This window comes from Dipodomys ordii, unplaced genomic scaffold, assembly GCF_000151885.1.
Source record: "Dipodomys ordii isolate 6190 unplaced genomic scaffold, Dord_2.0 Scaffold154, whole genome shotgun sequence".
Taxonomy (NCBI): domain Eukaryota; kingdom Metazoa; phylum Chordata; class Mammalia; order Rodentia; family Heteromyidae; genus Dipodomys; species Dipodomys ordii.
This window is the reverse complement of record NW_012267370.1, coordinates 595,585-615,501: the sequence shown is the minus strand read 5'-3', so window position 1 is coordinate 615,501 and position 19,917 is coordinate 595,585. Positions and strand designations below refer to the sequence as shown.

Here is a 19,917-nt window from a genome sequence, read left to right as displayed (position 1 = left end):
TGTTTCTGAGATTTTTTGATGCTAGGATAGATAGGGTGAGGATGTTTGAGATCCCTGGGGTAATATCTTAGAGTCTGGATGGACCTGAGATCTCTGATGGATATTTCCAAGACTCACAAGTGCTAGGAACATGCTGATTGGTCAGTCTTTGTTGTTACATGTACCCAAGAGGAGACTGAGATCTCACATGGGCTCCTCTGACCTCCTTTTCCCTACAGAGCTTGGCAGAACTAAGAGATCAGCGACAGGGAGAACGCCTAGAACATGCAGCAGCTTTGCGGGCCCTACAAGATCAGGTATGTTGTGCTCATGGAGCTGGGATTGAGGGTGGAGAAAGGACTGAGTGGTTCCTTTACAAGCAGGCAAGGGTCCAAGTGGTGGGAGGTGTCTTGATTTCTTCTAGTCCTGCTCTGTGTGTCTGTGTATCTGTCTCCTTTCTTGGCTGCGGGTAGGTCCTGTCCCCCTGTCTTGGACCTATTCTCACCTGTCGTGGGGTGGGGCCAGGTGTCCATCCAGAGTGCAGATGCGCAGGAACAAGTGGAAGGGCTATTGGCTGAGAACAATGCCTTGAGGACTAGCCTGGCTGCTCTGGAGCAGGTACAGGACACCTGGGAGCCCTTGCTGATCTCACCCCAGTTCCCCTATCTCCCTCTGCTTCTGGTCTACATCCAGGCAGGGTGGTCTGGATCCCCTGCTGTTCTCTAGCGTCTCTTTCTGTTCCTTCTTTCTGTTGGCTTCCTGCCCTCTTCTCTCTAATCATCTCATCCTTACTTCTGTGACATTCTCTTCCAGTAAATTGCATGGAATGTAATCATCTTAAATGATCTTATATATACTCAGTGAATCCTATCTATCCATCCCACTTCCTATCTTTCTATCTCCCGTTAGCCACCTCCAGATCAAGATATCAGCCATATTCAATACTGTAGGAGGTTCCCTTTACCCTTCCCATCTGTATTCCCTCAGGGATCACCATTATATTGATCTTTAGCAGCATAGATCTCATTTGTTTGTTCTTTAACTTATATGAATGTAATCAATGCTCTGTGCCTGTGGCTTCTTTCTGACACCTTTGTATTTGTGAAATTTGTCTGTATGAAACATGGTCTATTCTTCTATTACTGCATAATATTCTATTGCATAGATATATGTCATTTTTACATTTCCTTCCCTGTTTTTCTGTTTGAAGTTTTCTCTCTCTACCTCTCTTCATACTTCTCTGTCTTTCTGAAACGGGGAAACTCATGTCCTCTGCCTAGGCCCTCGGGTCCTTTATACTCCATTGCCTATCACCACCACTTTCTCCAGATCCAAACAGCAAAAACACAGGAACTAAATATGCTCCGGGAACAGACCACTGGGCTGGCAGCCGAGTTACAACAGCGACAGACTGAATACAAAGATCTCATGGGACAGAAAGATGACCTCAACTCCCAGCTCCAGGTAACACTTCTGGTTCTGGTCTGTCATGCAGTTCCTTAGTATTGGCTCGTTGGAGTCCTTATGTAGGAAGACAGTAGAGGACCTAGACTCATGTGTGAATCTCTAACTTGCTAATTCCTGAATGTCCTCACTCAAATAGTTTCATGTCTGCAAGACTTACCCTCTTCAATAAGTTAGGGATATCCATTCTTTTTTTGTGAGGATGTGTGAATGCCAGTACTGGGGCTTAAACTCTGGATCTGGAAATTGATCCTCGGCTTTTTCCCTCAAAGTTAATGCCCTACCACCTGAACCATAACTCCACTTAAGGCTTTTTGGTGGTTAATTGGAGATAGACTCTCATATGCTTTTCCTACCCGGGCTGGCTTCAAACCACAATGGTCAGATCTCAGCCTCCTGAGTACCTGGGATTACAGGCATGTACCACCTGTAGGTGACTAGGATATCTATTCTAATTTCATAATATGAGTTGAATTTCTTTTACCCAGAATACTTCTGGCCAGAAGGGTTTCTGATTTTAGATTCCTTTTTTTCTTTTTTTTTTGTTGGTCATGGGGCTTGAACTCAGGGCCTCGGAGCTGTACTGAGCCTCTTTGTGCTCCAGAATAGCACTCTACCTCTTGAACCCCAGCACCACTTCTGGCTTTTTCTGAGTAGTTTATTAGAGATGAGTCTCTCACCTGATTTGTAAGAAATCATAGAGTTCATAAGCTATGTAGATTAAGATAATGATGATTATCATTGTGAAAATTAAAAAGTGTTTGTGACTTTAGCTAAGTATAACTATGCCATAGGATTGTGAAATTTATGTAGCCACTTGATCTCAAAGAAATATTTGGGGGAGGGCTGGGAAGGTGGCTCAGTGGTAGAACGCTTGCCTTGCGTGACTGAGGCCCTGGGTTTGATTCCTCAGCACCACCACATAAGCAAAAAGAAAAAAACCGGAAGTGGCGCTATGGCTCAAGTGGTAGAGCACTAGCCTTGAGCTGAAGAGCTGAGGAACAGCACCCAGGCCCAGAGTTCAGGCCCCACGACTGGACCCCCCCCCAAAAAAAAAGAAATACTTGGGGGAAAAAAAGAGTCTCAGACTTTTCTGCCTGAGCTGAATTCAAACCACAATCCTCAGATCTCAGCCTCCTGAGGAGCTAGAATTACAGGTGTGAACCACTCCCAGCTCTGTCAGACTTTATCCCCAATTAACTACCAGGAAGCCAGAAGTTGGAGCTGTGGTTCAAGTGGTAGAGAACTTGCATTGAGCAAAAAAAAACTAAGGGATAGTGCCCAGGACCTGAGTTCAAGCCCTACTACCAACACACACACACACACACACGAAACTGAGAAACAAGTGTTCTTAAATGAGAAGAAGAAGAAATGTCTTCTAGACTACCTCAACTACAAATTCTATTGCTAGGGAAGTAGGGGAGAATGAATACTAGGGAGCAATTAGCAGTGTCTGTCCTAACACTCACTTTTCTTTTTTTGGGGGGTCCGGTCATGGTGCCTGAACTCTGGGCCTGGGTGCTGTCCCTCAGCTCTTCAGCTCAAGGCTAGTGCTCTACCACTTGAGCCACAGCGCCACTTCTGGCTTTTTTCTTTTTGCTTATGTGGTGCTGAGGAATCGAGCCCAGGGCCTTGAGCATGCAAGGCAAGCGCTCTACCACTGAGCCACCTTCCCAGCCCCCATAACACCCACTTTTCTGATATGGTCTATCAAAAGTGTCTTCATGACTGGTACCTACCTGAGACTCAAACTTAATCCCTTTCTTTCCTGCACTAGGAATCACTAAGAGCCAATAATCGGCTGCTGGAACAACTACAAGATATAGGACAGGAGAAGGAGCAATTGATCCAGGACCTCCAGGAGGCACGGAAGGTGAGGCACCATGGGGTGAGGGACTGGTCCAGCCTATGGAGATTTGTGTACCACATGTGTGCACATATGATATGGCCAAATCTTGGGAGTAAGAAGTTAATGCAACCATTTCCATAAAGATGGCTGAGTGATTTAACCAGTTTGAAGAGGCCAGTTCCTTGGACATGAGGACACAGTGATGGGTCTTTTCTGGTGTTGGGGGAGGAAACGGAATGCCACTTTCCTGTTGCCCAGAGTGCTGAGAAGCGGAAAGCCATGCTGGATGAGCTAGCAATGGAGACGATGCAGGAAAAGTCTCAGCACAAGGAAGAGCTGGGTGCCATCCGATTACGTCATGAGAAGGAGGTGTTAGGAGTGCGTGCCCGCTATGAGCGTGAGCTCCGAGAGCTGCATGAGGACAAAAAGCGGCAGGAGGAGGAGCTCCGTGGACAGATCCGGGAGGAAAAGGTTGGTGAATGGGTTGGTGATGATGCCCTTCTCTGTTTTTTTTTTGGTCTCTGTCTCTGTCTCTGTCTCTGTCTGTCTATCCCAGGAGGAAAAGGTTGGTGGTTGTTTTGATGCCCTTCTCTCTTCTCTGTGTCTCTCCATCTATGTCTTTCTTTGTGTCTGTCTGTCTCTTTTGTGCCAGTACTATGGATAGCTTGAACTTAGGGCCTGGGCACTGTCTCTGTGCTTTTTTGGTCAGGGCTGGTGCTCCACCATTTGTGCCACAGCTCCACTTCTGTCTTTTTAAGTGGTTAATTGGAGATGAGACGCTTTCAGTCTTTCCTGCTTGGGCTGACTTCAAACCACAACCCTCAGATCTCAGTCTCCTAACTGAATAGCTAGGGTTATAAGTGTGAGCCACTGGCACCTGCCTATCTTTCTCTCTTTTTTTGGCAGTACTGAGGATTGAACCAAGTGCTCTACCACTTGAGTCCTGGCATCAACCCTCAATAGGCCAGGGCATATGTGAAATACTCACTCTTCTGCCTGTCTAGCCTCTGAGAAGTTTGCCCCTTCTAGGCTCGAACCCGGGAGCTGGAAAACCTTCAGCAGATGGTAGAAGAACTTCAAGCTCAGGTACACTCAATGGATGGAGCCAAGGGCTGGTTTGAACGGCGTTTGAAGGAAGCTGAGGTAAGTGATGGTAGTTGGGAAAGACCAAAGGCTTCTTAGGGGCCCCCTTGCCAAAACAGGGGAGTGGGAGTGGTCATACCCTAGAATTTTCTCAGATATTCTGTACTTATAGGTATTCCCAACAGTCTCTCTGACTCAACAGTGTTCAAGGCACTGGTGGCTCACACCTGCATTTCTAGCTACTCAGGAGGCTAAGATCTGAGGATCGAGGTTCAAAGCCAACCCAGGCAGGCAAGTCCGTGAGACTCTTATCTCCAATTAACCACCAGAAAACTGGAAGTGGTGCTGTGGCCCAAGTGGTAGAGTGCTCACCTTGAGCTAAAGAGCTGAGGGACAGCACCGAGGCCCAGAGTTCAAGCCCCATGATTGACAAAAGAAAAAAAAGAAGCTGTAAGTGGAGCTGTAGCTTAAGTGGTAGAAAGCTAGCCTTGAACAAAAAGCTCAGGGAGAGCACCCAAACTCTGAGTTTGAGCCCCAGAACTGACACCAAACAAAACAAAACAAAAACCCTAGTGCTTCTCTGGAGAGGACCAGGGGAACTAGGGAAGAATGTCAGGTGGACAGGGCTTCTCCCAATCTATGTGCAGATTTGAAAAGGCACCTCTTCCTCCTGAGAGGAAATCTTTTTTTGGGGGGGTCCGGTCGTGGGGCCTGAGCTCTGGGCCTGGGCGCTGTCCCTCAGCTCTTCAGCTCAAGGCTAGCCCTCTACCACTTGAGCCACAGCGCCACTTCCAGCTTTTTTCTTTTTTTGCTTATGTGATGCTGAGGAATCGAACCCAGGGCCTCATCCATACAAGGCAAGCGCTCTACCACTGAGCCACCTTCCCAGCCCCTGAGAGGAAATTATTGTGATGCACTGGTTTTATTTGAATTAAGAACCTTTATTGTCATTTTTTGGAAACCTTATGACAGTGTCATAGGGGGCCTCAGGCATGGCTCAAGTGATAAGAGTACCTGCCTAGCAAGTGCAGGGCCCTAAGTTCAAGTCCCAGTTCTGCCAAAGAAGAGACAGACAGCCAGATGCTGGTGGCTCATGCATGTAATCTTAGCTACTCAAGGAGACTGAGACCAGAGGATCACATTTCAAACTCAACCTGGGCAGGAATGCTTGTGGACCAACATTCCTGTGGACATGGAACTGTGGCTCAACAGTAGAGTGCTAGTGTTAAGCACAAAAGCTCAGGGACAGTTCCCAGGCCCTAAATTCAATCCCCAAAACTGGTACCAAAAGACGGAGAGACAGGGAAAGAAGGGGGAAGAGGGGAGAGGATAAAAGCAATTCATTTAGCAGTAAAGAGCAGAGACTAAAGCTGGTTGTTTTTCCCTGGGTTTAAATCCTGGCTAGGCCACTTTGTTGTGTGATCTTAGGCCAGTTGTCTGACTGAGGGACAGCACCCAGGCCCTGTGACCCTTTTTCATCTTTGGTTGAAAGATGGCAGACTGCATTCTTGGCCTACATGAGGCATTTTTGCTATTGGGTTCAATCCCCAGTAGGAAAAAATATCCCACTATCTATTATGGGACAGTTATAGAAAATTAATTAATATATGTAAAGCCCTTCATTCCTGGCATGTAAGTGTGTGTTACATTTTGTTAAATAAAAGAAAATATAAGCCAGGCACTGGTGGCTCATACCTGTAATCCTAGTTACTCAGGAGGCTGAGATCTGAGGATTGCGATTCAAAGCCAACCCAGGCAGGAAAGTTTGTGAGACTCTTAGCTCCAATAAACTATTCAAAAAAAGCTGGAAGTGGTACTGTGGCTCAAGTGGTACAGCAATAGCCTGGAGCAAAAAGAAGCTCAGGGACAGCGCCCAGGCCCAGAGTTCAAGCCCCAAAGCCAGCAAAAAGAAAAAAAAACTGTAAATGCAAAGCCAGATCTATTATGTGAATAGTATAGTCTTACAATTCTATGGACTTCTGCCTAAGAGCATGTGTTTATTATAAGAAGATATGTCAGCTGTGGTAGTGTATGCCTGTAATCTCAGCATTCTAGAGGCTGAAGTAAGAGGATTGAGAATTTGAAGTCAGTCTGGGCAGCCTTGTGAGACCCTATTTGAAAAAAAAATAGGGCTGGAAGCATCCATGAATAGAGAATCAACATCCAAAATACTCCAGACTTCTTGAAACTTTGAATACCAGTGTGATGCTGCAAGTTGAATATTCTACACCTGAGCCCATGTGATGAACTAAAAAACCTGTCAGTTTATGTGTATATGGTGTATATGAAACACAAAGGAATTCTGTGTTTAAAACTAGATTCTATTGCCAAGATATTTCTTTTTATATATACAATATTTAAAAAAATAGGGCTGGAAGTGTGGTCCAAACAATAGAGTTATTGCCTAGCAAGTCCAAGGCCCTGAGTTCAAACCCTAGTACTGCCAATAAATAAATAAATATTTTTTTTTGCCAGTCATGGAACTTGATCTCAGGGCCTGGGCGCTGTTCCTGAGTCTTTCTGTGCTCAAGACTAACACTCTAGGAGCTGGGAAGGTGGCTCAGTGGTAGAGCGCTTGCCTTGCATGCCTGAGGTCCTGGGCTCGATTCCTCAGCACCCACATAAGCAAAAAGAAAAAAGCCGTAAGTGGCGCTGTGGCTCAAGTGATAGAGCGCTAGCCTTGAGCTGAAGAGCTGAGGGACAGCGCCCAGGCCCAGAGTTCAGGCCCCATGACCGGACCCCAAAAAAAAAAAGACTAACACTCTACCACTTGAGCCACAGCACCACTTCTGGCTTTTTCTGTTTATATGGTATAGAGGATCAAACTGAGGGCTACATGCATACGGCAAGCACTCTACCACTAAACCACATTCCTAGCCAAGTTTATTTTCTTGTGTGCTCATAATGCAGAGCCTCATACTTAGCCTTTTCATTCAAAGCTAGCACACTACCATTTAAGCCGCACCTCTACTTCTGGCTTTTTGCTTGTTAATTGGAGGTCTCTCAGCTTTCTTGCTCAAGTTGGCTTTGAATCTTGGTCTTTAGGTGTCAGCATCCTGAGTAGCTAGGATTACAATGTGAGCCACTAGCACCCAGCTAAAAATGTCTTTTTTGTATATCCCCATGAGTCCTACTGAAGTCTACACACCCATAACTGGGCATGCCATGTTCTAGTGGGGGTGGGGCATGCCTAGACTTGGAACTTGTCTTTTAGGAATCCTTGCAGGAGCAGCAGCAGGAACAAGAGGAAGCTCTGAAGCAGTGCCAGGAGCAGCATGCTGCTGAGTTGAAGGTGCCTCTCACTTGATGATGTTCTTTCTGGTCTGGGTACTGACAAGCAGTATTATGGACACACAGGTTTTTCCACCTGTGGCCTGAGTTGTTGTTTACTTTATAGGATAAGGAGGAGGAGCTACAAGGTGTGCGGGACCAGCTCCAGCAGGCCCAGGAGGAGAGAGATGACCATGTGAAGACCATCAACAGCCTGAAGCAGGTCTGTGGTCTCGGCGTGGCTCCAAGAGGAGGCCTGGGTCTCAGCCTGCAGTCTGGGACAGGAAGAGGCTGCACTATAGGTAGTTTGTGGTCATCTGCCAGCTGTACACTCTTTAACTATAGGAGGTGAAAGACACAGTGGACGGACAGCGGATCCTGGAGAAGAAGGGCAGTGCTGCAGTAAGATGGGAGGGTGCCCAAACTTAGCCCCTTCCTAGCTTGTGCCCCCCACATCCCTGTGGGTTTCTTGGGCCTCAGTCCTCATATTTTGTCTTTTCCCCTTTCCCCTTTCCCCAATAGCTCAAGGATCTCAAGCGGCAGTTACACCTGGAGCGGAAACGGGCTGACAAGCTGCAGGAGAGGCTGCAGGACATCCTCACCAACAGCAAGAGCCGCTCAGGTGAGGAAGGAGGACAGGCCCAGCAGGCATGTTGTGCGGCCTTTGGCCCTGCTTTCTGATTTTCTCTGTCCCTTTTGAGCTATCTTTCTTTTTTTTGGGGGGGGTCCAGTTGTGGGGCCTGAACTCTGGGCCTGGGCACTGTCCCTCAGCTCTTCAGCTCAAGGCTAGCGCTCTACCTCTTGAGCCACAGCGCCACTTCCGGCTTTTTTCTTTTTGTTTATGTGGTGCTGAGGAATTGAACCCAGGGCCTCAGGCATGCAAGGCAAGCACTCTACCACTGAGCCACCTTCCCAGCCCCTTGAGCTATATCTCTTGTCTGTTCTCTGTCACCTATCCTTTACTTTCTCTGCATTTTCTTTTTATGCCTGTTTCCTTTTTACTGTCCTTTTTTTTCTCCTTTAGTTGATACTGGGGCTTGAACTCAGGGACAGGGTGCTTTCCTGAAGCTTTTTGTTGTTGTTGGTTGTGAGGCTTGAACTCTGGGCATGGGTGTTGTCCCCGAGCTCTTCAGCTCAAGGCTAGCACTCTAGCACTTGAACCACACCACCAATTCCGGTTTTCTGGTGGTTTATTGGAGATAAGAATTTCACAGACTTTCCTGCCCAGGCTGGTGTTGAACCACTATCCTCAGATCACAGCCTCCTGAGTAGGTAGAATTACAGGCATGAGCCACTGGCACCCAGCATCTTGAAGCTTTTTTACTAAAGGTTGGCACTCTAGCATTTGAGCTACAGTTCCACTTCTGGCTTTTTGGTGGTTAATTGGAAAGAAGAGTCTCACAGACTTTCTTGTTTGGAATGGCTTTGAGCATTAATCTTCAGATCTCAGCCTCCTGAATAGCCAGGAATATAGGAGTTGAGTGAGCCATTAGTGTCCTGCTACTGTTCTCTTTTCTTTGTTCCTGTCTTTCTGTGCCTCTCTGTCTCATTTTGCTCTATACTCTCTGTGTATACAATTATCTCCCTGCATTCTTTCTCTAGATCTTTCCTTTTCTCCTCCCCACCTTTTCATCTCTCTGACCTTTTATTTCTTTATCTCTGTGTGTCTATCTTCTCTCTTCTGACTTCTGCTTATGTCTCTGTCACCTCACATACACACTCCCACATTTCATTTAGTGTTTCTAAATCTATCATGTCCATTCTCATTGTATAAATCCCCACCCAGAAAGTCTAAGGGTCACCAATACAAAATTCCCCAAGCCACTACTCTTCAGGAACTCCCAATGAAGCAAGAGATTTCCACACAAACAGCAACATCACACCATTTTCATTGCGTAACAAAGCCATTCCATGTTAGTCCTGCCACTTAAGGCAGAAGACATTTACAAAAACACAGCTAGACCATCTTCCATCTTGTTTAGTTGCTGAAGATCCCTTGGGGGAGGAGGAGGCTGCAATGCTTGATAAGAAATGTACGCATTAACCTGCCCATGTAATTGTAACCCCTCTGTACAGTGTGTTCACACACACACACACACACACACACACACAAAAGATCCCTTGGGGGTGTGGTGTCAACGTACTCTCCATCAAAAACCAGACAGAAAGATAAGCTTTCTGTTTCCAGTTTCACATGTAGGGAGGGGGGGTTGGAAAAAGGGCTTTGGAGCTGTCCTGAGTTTCTTCATTTTATTGTGAAAATACTGTACAGAGGGGTTACAATTACATGGGCAAGATAATGAGTACATTTCTTAGTATCCTGAGTTTCTTTTTTGGCGTAAGACTAATGCTCTACCACTTGAGCTCTACCACACCTCTACTTCTGACTTTTTTCTCTTTTTTGGTCATGGGGCTTGAATTCAGGGCCTGGGTGCTATTCCTGAGCTTTAAAAAAAATTGTTGGTAGTGGGGCCTGAACCCTGGGCCTGGGCACTGTCCCTCAGCTCTTCAGTTCAAGACAAGCACTCTACTACTTGAACTACAGCTCCACTTCCAGTTTTCTGGTGGTTAATTGAAGAGTCTCACGGACTTTCTTTCCAGGCTGGCTTTGAACCACAATCATCAGATTGCAGCCTTCTGAGTAGCTAGAATTACAGGTTTGAGCCATTGGCGCTGGGCTATTTCTGGCTTTTTGGTAGTTAATTGAAGATAACAGTCTCATGGACTTTTATGTTTTTTGGTCAGTTGTAAGGCCTGAACTCTGGGCCTGGGCACTGTCCCTCAGCTCTTCAGCTCAATGCTAGCACTCTACCACTTGAGCCACAGCACCACTCATGGCTTTTTCTGCCTTTGTGGTGCTGAGGAATCAAACCCAGGGCTTCATGCATGCAAGGCAAGCACTCTACCACTGAGCCACCTTCCCAGCCCCAGTCTCATGGACTTTTATTCCCCAGGCTGGCTTTGAACTGTGATCTTCAGATCTCAGCCTCCTTAGTAGTTAGGAATATAGGCATAAGGCACTGGCACCTGGCTTCTGTTTTTGAATTTTATTTTATTTTTTTGTCGGTTATGGTGCTTGAACTCTGGGCCTGGGTGCTGTCCCTGAACTCTTCAGCTCAAGGCAAGCATTCTACCACTTAAGCCATAGCACCACTTCTGGTTTTCTGGTGGTTAATTGGAGATTAGGGTTTCAAGGGTTTTTCTGCACGGGCTGTCTTTGAACTGTGATCCTCAGATCTCAGCCTCTTGAGTAGCTAGGATTACAGGTGTGAGCCACAGGTACCTGTTTTTGGATTCCTTTGTTTGTTTTTGTATTTTTGGTCAGTTTTGAGACTTAGACTCAGGGCTAAGGTGCTGTCCTTGAGGTTTTTTTTGCTCAAGACTAGTGCTCTACTACTTTCAGCCACAGCGCCATTTCCAGTTTTCTGATGGTTATTTGTAGATAAGGGTCTCACAGACTTTCCTGCTCAGGCTGGCTTTGAGCCGTGATCCTTAGAGCTCAGCCTCCTGAGTCCCTAGAATTATAGGCATGAGCCACCCATGTCTAACCTGTTTTTGTTTTTGTTTTTTTGTTTGTTTTAAGATGAAGTCTTGATATGTTGCTCAGGCTGGCTTTGAATTCCTGGGCGTAAGCAATCTTCCTGCAGGTGTGTGCCACCAGGCACAACCAAGTGCCTATGTTATGTGACATGGCTAAACAGACATCTCTCTTACCCAATCAATGTCTTGCTGAGGCCCTCAGTCCCCAGCGATAATCTGTCTTTATGATAGAAGAGTTTTGTTTCTGTTTTTTGTTTCATATTAATCAGAAGCATGGGATAGATTAGAATTGTAAATCATACATTTCCCTATCTGTTAGAATTGAGGTCTCAGTGCATGGCTACAAGTCTGACACCATCTTTTCTGTGACTCTGCTCTAACCATGTCTTTCTGTGGGGTCTCCATCATCTTGCTCTGGCTTCCTATCTCTGGGGTTTTCCCTGCATGTGGTTGTGCATATGCCCCTAAGACCTCTAGCTATCTGTCCCCCTTCCCTCCCCTCCCCTCCCCTCCCCTCACTCTTTTCTTTCTTTCTTTCTTTTCTCTCTTTCTTTTGCTGGTCTTGGGACTTGAACTCTGTGCCTAGGTGCTGTCTCTGAGCTCTTTCTGCTCCTTCTGCTCTCCCACTTGAGCCACAGCACCATTTCTTGCTTTTTCTTTTCTTTTTTTGGTTGGTTGTGGGGCTTGAACTCTGGGCCTGGGCACTCATTGTCCCTGAGCTCTTCAGCTCAAGGAGAGCGCTCTACCACTTGAGCCACAGCACCACTTCCGGTTTTCTGGTGGTTGATTGGAGATAAGAGTCTCATGAACTTTCCTGAATGCCCTGGCTTTGAACTGTGATCCTTAGATCTCAGGCTCCTGAGTAGCTAGGACTACAGGCGTGAGCCACTAGTGCCCAGCATTTGTTCCCATTTCTGAATGTTTAGGACACTTGTGGTTCATTTATCCCCTCATTGTCCTCTTTCATTGTGTATGTACCAGTACTGTGACTTCAACTGAGGACCTTGAGCTGTTCTTTGTCTATTTTTTTTGTCAGTTATGGGGCTTGAACTCTTGGCCTGGGCGCTGTCCCTCAGCTCTTCAGCTCAAGGCAAGTGTTCTATCACTTGAGCCACAGTGCCATTTCTGGTTTTCTGAGTAGTTTATTGGAGATAAGAGTCTCACAGAGTTTCCTGCATGGGCTGGCTTTAAACCATGATCCTCAGATCTCAGCTCCTGAGTAGCTAGGATTACAGGCGTGAGCTACTGACTCCCAGCTTGTCCTTTAGCTTTATCACTCAAAGCTGGCACTCTACCACTTGAGCCAGAACCCTAATTATACCTTTTTTCTTTGTTTTGTCAGTTGTGGGGCTTGAACTCTGGGCCTGGGCCCTGTCTCTGAGCACTTCAGTTGAAGAAGAGGGGTCTACCAGTTGAGCCACAGCACCACTTCCAGTTTTCTGATGGTCAACTGGAGATGAGTCGCACAGACTTTCCTTGCCCAGGCTGGCTTTGAACTGCCATTCTCAGATCTCAGCCTCCTGAGTAGCCAGGATTACAAGTGTGAGCCATCAGCGCAGGGCTCTCATTCTGCCTTTTTGATGGTTGATTGGAGATGGGTTTCATGGACTTTACTGCCTGGGCTGGCTGAACTGCTATCCTCACATCTCAGCCTCCTGAGTAGCTAGGATTTTAGGTGTGAACCACCAGCGCCTGGCTTCTTTTTTTCAATTTCTGCCTGGTTATCTTTCCCCATGCTGGAGTGTGTCTCTTTGCCTCTATTTATTGCTGTCAAATGTATTTCTGCCTCTTCTTGCCTGTCACTGCTCTGGTGCCCAGAGGGTTTGGGGCTCAGATTTCTTTTCTCTTTATTGTTCAGGCCTCGAGGAGCTAGTTCTCTCTGAGATGAACTCACCAAGCCGGACTCAAACAGGGGACAGCAGTAGCATCTCCTCCTTCAGCTACCGGGAGATCTTGCGAGAGAAGGAGAGCTCTGCCGCTCCAGCCAGGGTAAGTGCCAAGGATGAGCCTGTAGCCTCAACTTCTCCTCACCCAAAAGCTAGGCTATTCCTACTTTTCCCTTAACTGAAGACATCTATATGAACCTTCCCATAGTCTCTACTTTCCTTATTCTTTTTCTTGTATTTGGGTATTGAGGATCAAACCTAGGACTTCACACATACTCATGTGCCCAACACATGCTTTATCACTGATAGAGCTGTGCACAAGCATTTTTTTGCTAGTCCTGGGGTTTGAACTCAGGGCCTGGGTTGCTGTCCCTGAGCATCTTTTGCACTCTACCACTTGGGCCACAGTGCTACTTCCAGCTTTTTCTGAGTAGTTTATTAGAGATAAGAGTCTGATGGACTTTCCTGCCCAGACTGGCTTTGAACCAGGATCATAAGCTCTCAGCCTCTGGAGTAGCTAGGATTACAGGCATGAGAGACCATTGCCCAGCTAGCAGAAGCATTTTTTGTCAACTCAAGCTCATCAACTTGGGTTTATATTGCTGCATGCGGACAGGCCACTCATTCTCATTGTAAAACAAGTCCCTTTTCCCAACTTACTCATTATTATTACCATCTATCACATTATCGTCCCTATTAGTAACTTCTTTTGGAAATAATGCTTTTTTATTCTATGTGTATATATTATAGGAATTGAAAAAACCTCGAATTTAGAAATTTAAATGTAAAAAAAAAAATCCCATCTTGGTTGGGCACCTGTGGCTCACACCTGTAATCCTAGCTACTCAGGAGGCTGAGATCTGAGGATCACAGTTCAAAGCCAGCCTGGGCAAGAAAAGCCCGTGAGAATTTTATCTCCAATTAACCACCAGAAAATGGGAAGTGGTGCTGTGGCTCAAGTGGTAGAGCACTAATCTTGAGCTGAAGAGCTCAGAGACAGGGCCCAGGCCCAGAGTTCAAGCCCTACAACTGACAAGAAAACCCCATCTTCATCTAGAATTACTATTATAATATTTTTTATGATGCCAAGGTTGAACTCAGGGCCTCACACTCACTAGGCTCACTAGCAAGCGCTCATGCCTAGTGCTCTACCACTTGAGCCACACTTCCAACCTGACATTTGGCTGGTTAGTTAGAGATGATGTCTCATCACATTTTCCATCCTGGCTGGCTTCAAACCACGATCCTCAGATCTCAGCTTCCTTAGTAACTAGGCTTACAGGGGTGAGCCACTGGTGCCCAGCCTGACTACATTATTATTAATTCTTTTTTTTGGGGGGGGGTTCGGTCATGGGCCTGAACTCTGGGCTTGGGCACTGTCCCTCAGCTCTTCAGCTCAAGACTAGAGCTCTACCACTTGAGCCACAGCGCTACTTCTGGCTTTTTTCTTTTTGCTTATGTGGTGCTGAGGAATCGAACCCAGGGCCTCGAGCATGCAAGGCAAGCACTCTACCACTGAATCACCTTCCCAGCCCACTATTATTAATTCTTAGTTCACATTGGGCACAGTGGCACATGCCTGTAATCTAAGCTACGTAGGAGGCAGGAAGACTGCTTAAGCCCAGGAGGTTGGGGGACAACCTGAGCAACATAGTGAGATCTTATTTAAAAAAATATCCAAGTGCTGGTGACTCAAGCCTATAATCATAACTATTTAGAAGGCTGAGATCTAAGGACCATGATTTGAGCCAGCTCAGACAGGAAAATCTTTGAGACTCTTATCTCCAATTAGCCACCACAAAGCTGAAAGTGTGGTTTGTTGGAGCTGTAGCCACCCAAAGACTGGCATGCAGGTGCATGCACATGCATGTACACGCATACACACACACCCACAATCCCAATTTATATCCTTCCAATTTTCTCTATTTTAAACCCAAGTGAGGTAAAGCGTATCATGTTTATGTTCAGGTGATCTCTCTACCTTGGTATCTTCCTAATGTAGTTAAATTTTCATTTCATCTATTACTTTGACCTTAATAGGATTTCTTTTTTTTTTAATTTTATTTTATTTGTGAACATGCTGTACAGAGGAGTTACAATTACATGGGCAGGATAATGCGTACATTTCTTACCAAGCATTGCAGCCTCCTCCTTTGTTTACCCTTCACATCCCTTCCCAGCCTCCCCCCTCCCCTTAATAGGATTTCTATAATTGACCCCCAAACAGCCTTTATTGTACAACCAATATTCAAAGCATATATTGTTTGTGGTAGTTTTTTTTCTTTTTTGGTTGGTCATGGGGCCAGAACTCTGGGCCTAGGTGCTGTCCCTCAGCTCTTCAGCTCAAGGCTAGCACTCTACCAATTGAGCCATAGCTCCACTTCCAGCTTTCTCTGCTATGTGGTGCTGAGGAATCGAACCCAGGGCAACATGCATTCAAGGCAAGCACTCTACCACTGAGTCACCTTCCCAGCCCTTGTGGTAGTTTTTTTGTTTCTTAAGTTGCTTTAGTTTAGTGCGGTCACTTTTTTTTTCTCCTAACACTAGTGTATAGAAGAGACCTTTCCTGTTGGTCTGTAGGAAATGTCCTTCCTTTTAGATTTTTTTTTTTAATTTTTTTTTTGGGGTCCGGTCGTGGAGCCTGAACTCTGGGCCTGGGCGCTGTCCCTCAGCTCTTCAGCTCAAGGCTAGCGCTCTACCACTTGAGCCACAGTGCCACTTCCGGTTTTTTTCTTTTTGCTTATGTGGTGCTGGGGAATCGAACCCAGGGCCTCAGGCATGCAAGGCAAGCGCTCTACCACTGAGCCACCTTCCTAGCCCCCCCTTTTAGATTTTTTTTTCTGGTCCTGGGGCTTCAACTCTGTCTGGGTCTGGGTGCTGTCCCTGAGCTTTTGTGCTCAAGGCTAGCCCTCTACCACTTGAGCCATAGCTGCACTTCCAGCTCTTTTAGTAGTTTTAGTAGAGATATGTCTTGGAGATTTCACTGCTTGGGCTGGCTTCCAATGGCAATCCACAGTCTCAGCCTCTTGAGTAGCCAGGATTGCAGGCATGAGCCACTGGTGCCTGGCTAGATTTTTTTTCTTCTAACTTACTTTTTTTTTTGAGGGGGGGTCCAGTCATGGGGCCTGAACTCTGGGCTTGGGCGCTATCCCTCAGCTCTTCAGCTCAAGGCTAGCACTCTATCACTTGAGCCACAGCACCACTTCCGGCTTTTTATTTTCTGCTTATGTGGTGCTGAGGAATCGAACCCAGGGCCTCATGCATGCAAGGCAAGCACTCTACCACTGAGCCATCTTCCCAGCCCCTCTTCTAACTTCCTATTGGTGCCATTTAGTTTGTTCTGCTCTTACCTTCATTTCCTGTCTACTGGATCATCCATCTCTCATCCAGGTTCTGATGCAGTGATTATACTGTCTACTCCACCCTCCTGCCTTTAGGCCAAGAGGAGTGAGTCTTTGAGAGTTCCAGTACTGGTCTCCAGCCCTAACCACAGGACCCATGATTGCCTACCACCTCTAACCTCTGACTCAAGTCTAGCATAGGCCATGCTGAACCTGACCTGGTTTTTCCTCTTTCCTTGCAGTCCTTATCCAGCAGCCCTCAGGCCCAACCCCCTCGGCCAGCAGAGCTATCAGATGAAGAAGTAGCTGAACTCTTTCAGCGGTTGGCTGAAACACAACAGGAGAAATGGATGCTGGAGGAGAAGGTACTATCTACTTGCTTAGGCCACTTGAAGTGCTCTGGGGATGCTCAGTGAGAAGGGGTTAGGGCTGGGTCTCCTCATCTTATGAGTGAACTATGTAGTCGAGAGACCTGAAATGGGCTGGGCCATCTTACAGGTTAAACATCTAGAAGTGAGCAGTGCCTCGATGGCAGAGGACCTTTGCCGGAAGAGTGCCATCATTGAGACCTATGTCATGGACAGCCGGATTGGTCAGTATCCCCTTCCCACTCCAGCCTTTACCTGACCTCCTTCCATTGATCTATGCTGTAACTTCTCTTTTCTTGGAACTGACAAGACCATGACCATGGTATGGGGGAGTAGGGAAGCTTTGTGCATTTATCTTGCCTCCTCTTTTATCTCCAGGTCCCTGTCATCTTTCCATTCCCTGTTCTCTAGTGGGTTTCTTTGACCTTCCTCGTCTTTTTTCCCTATGTCTATCTTGTCTGTCTCTTTTCCTCTCTGCTTTCTCCTGTTTTTTTTTCCTGTGTTACTTTTTTTCTGTCCCCTTTCATCTTGTCTCACTAGCTCTATTGTTATGTGTCCATAAATTTTCATTTTCTGTACCTTATCCCTCTTTTGTATGCCATAATTGGGGCTTGAACTCAGGACCTGGGCATTGAGTTTCTGTTGCTCAGAGCTCATGCTCTACTACCTGAGCCACAGTTCCACTTCCAGCTTTTTGGTAGTTTATTAGAGATGTAAGTCTCATGGACTTTCCTGCCTGGGTGGACTTTGAACTTTGATCTTCAAATCTCAGCCTCCTAAGTAAGTAGCTAGGATTACAGGCATGAGCCACCAGCACCCGGTCACATGACTAGTAAGTGATAGCTGTGTTTCTCACATTGAAGCTTGTGTCCTCCTACATAACATGGCTGCTCTCCCTCCCTTCTTGCCTGTACTTTGTTTTCCTTCTTTCCTCCTCTGGCTCTGCCCACTCTCTTGGCTCTCCTTTGACTCTGCCGAGAGAGTGGTACTCAGCCTGGGAACCTTGCAGATGTGTCTGTGGCAGCAGGCCACACAGACCGAAGTGGGCTGGGCAGTGTCCTAAGAGACCTAGTGAAGCCAGGCGATGAGAACCTTCGGGAGATGAACAAAAAGCTGCAGAACATGCTAGAAGAGCAGCTTACCAAGAATATGCATTTGCACAAGGTGAGTGTGGCCTACCTGCTCACCATATCCATACAGCCTCCTATCTCCTCAGCTACTCTGTCCCTGCGTCAATTCAGCCATCATCCTACCCATTCATCCATCACCCTTACATGCTCTCATCTTCTATCCTTCAGTCAACATAGCAGCTTAGTCATTTACTCTTCCCTCTACTCCTCCATGCACCGAATCATTCATTCATACACCCATTCACCCAACCACTTACCCCTTTGGGTATCTACCATACTGTACTTCCACCTATTTCCCAGCCCACCATTTTTCCTTATCTACTCATGAATCACCCTTTGTCTTACCTTTCACATACCTACTCAATGACCTAACTCCCTACCTGTTATCCTCAGCACAATCTCCTAGTATACCTATTTGCCTGCTACACATTCCCAATGTGTCCATTCATATGTCCATTTGTCCCCACCAAATATTTCCCCATCTCTAGGGCAGTCAGATTCAGTTCCTGCTTTGGACAAGCAAGCTCATATTTGTTAAGAGAGGTAATGAGGGTGACAGTTGTATCCTATAGCAGTACCAGGCTACAGCAGATGACCTACCTCATCCTCTTAGTTCCAGAAATCCCCTACCCATCTAGTCCAGCCCTCTAGGACACTTCAAGTTTCTCCAGGCACCTTCCCACACCTGGCCAAGACACTTCTAGGGAATCATAGATGGCACTCCAGGTTTGGTAGGTGGAATAACCCCTGCTTACTGCTTTGGCTCTTGATTGCTCATTTGTTTCTTAGGACATGGAAGTTCTGTCCCAGGAAATTGTGCGTCTCAGCAAGGAGTGTGTAGGGTCTCCTGACCCAGACCTACAGCCCGGAGAAGCCAGCTAAAGATCTGCAGACTGCAACTACTCCTTCCCCTTTCCAGCCCCCAGGATGCCTTTCCCTTGGGCTGTGGTGGGAAAATGAAGGCTGGCATCAAAATCTAGTAGTTTGGGAGACTGAACATTAAAGGGGCAAAGGCCTATGGCTGGTGTTAATACCTGTCTTAGGGCAAAGGCCCCTAGGGAGTAGGGGTAGGGAAGGGTCCCAAGGGAAGGGCAGAGAATTCTCCTTCTTAGCCCTAGTCCAGGGGCTTCTGCCTTCATCTCTGCATGAGCTCTCCCTCCCAGAGAACAACTCTTTTTTTAAATTATTTTATTTTATTTTTTAATTTATGTTTGAAAGCCTGGCTACTCTACATTTGGGAATGGGGATGTTGGGTGGGGATGCGGTCCATGTTCAGCATTCTAGCAATATGTGTGTGCGTGTGTGTATGTATGTGTGCTCGCGCGCGCGCGTGTGTAAAGGCTGTGCAGCCAAAATACCATCTGGCCAGACGGGCCCACCCACTGAATGTCTGGTCTCATTCTTTTCAATCAAGAGGGATGTGCTGGGAATGGGAAGGTCACTCCAATGGAATGGGGAGGGAAGTCTGCAACTTCCTCCACTTCACCTTACCTCACCTGCCTCCTGACCAACCTCTCAAACTGAAACAATGATCTTCGGATATGTGGGTGGGTGGGTGTGTATGGTGTAGATGAGTGGACATACGGCAGGATGGATAAGTGGTTGGGTGGACTAATGGATAAATATAAGTGGGAAGATGCAAGGATAGATGATGGATACATTGAAAAATAAATGGATGGGTAGGCGACTGGATATATAAATGGGAAGACATCAGTAAGTGGATAGCAGATGGATAAGTGAAGATGTAAATGGACAGACAAATGGGAAGGTGCATGAATCGGGTAGATAAGCGGATGGGTTTACAGACAGGTGGGGAGTAAATTGGTATGTAAAGGGGTGGATGAGCTAGTGAATGGAGAAGAATAAAGTGGGTACATAAATGATGGATAAAAGGACAAATAGGTGGGTTGATACATGCAGATAGGTTAGCAAATGGTTGGGTGGATGGGTTGAACATACAAATGCATGAGTAGATTTGTGGGTAGATTCATAAATGGAGAGATGGCT

At 46.5% G+C, this 19,917-nt stretch overlaps 1 protein-coding gene across 2 annotated transcripts in view; it reads left to right on the top strand.

Annotated features, from left to right (window-relative positions):
• Gripap1 (GRIP1 associated protein 1) overlaps positions 1-19,291 on the top strand; it is a 35,645-nt gene extending 16,354 nt beyond the window's left edge. The window contains exons 12-26 of one of the 2 annotated variants that reach the window (XM_013032358.1): positions 219-296; positions 505-597; positions 1,309-1,443; positions 3,221-3,316; positions 3,551-3,763; positions 4,322-4,435; positions 7,590-7,667; positions 7,773-7,868; positions 7,991-8,047; positions 8,168-8,267; positions 13,044-13,174; positions 16,655-16,777; positions 16,911-17,004; positions 17,790-17,944; positions 18,700-19,291. In XM_013032358.1, the coding sequence (XP_012887812.1) occupies positions 219-296; positions 505-597; positions 1,309-1,443; positions 3,221-3,316; positions 3,551-3,763; positions 4,322-4,435; positions 7,590-7,667; positions 7,773-7,868; positions 7,991-8,047; positions 8,168-8,267; positions 13,044-13,174; positions 16,655-16,777; positions 16,911-17,004; positions 17,790-17,944; positions 18,700-18,792 (1,656 nt within the window). In that variant the 3' untranslated portion in view covers positions 18,793-19,291. The remainder of the gene's footprint in view (positions 1-218; positions 297-504; positions 598-1,308; positions 1,444-3,220; positions 3,317-3,550; positions 3,764-4,321; positions 4,436-7,589; positions 7,668-7,772; positions 7,869-7,990; positions 8,048-8,167; positions 8,268-13,043; positions 13,175-16,654; positions 16,778-16,910; positions 17,005-17,789; positions 17,945-18,699) is intronic. The other variant, XM_013032359.1, reaches the window with a different exon arrangement.
• Positions 19,292-19,917: the final 626 nt, after the last annotated feature.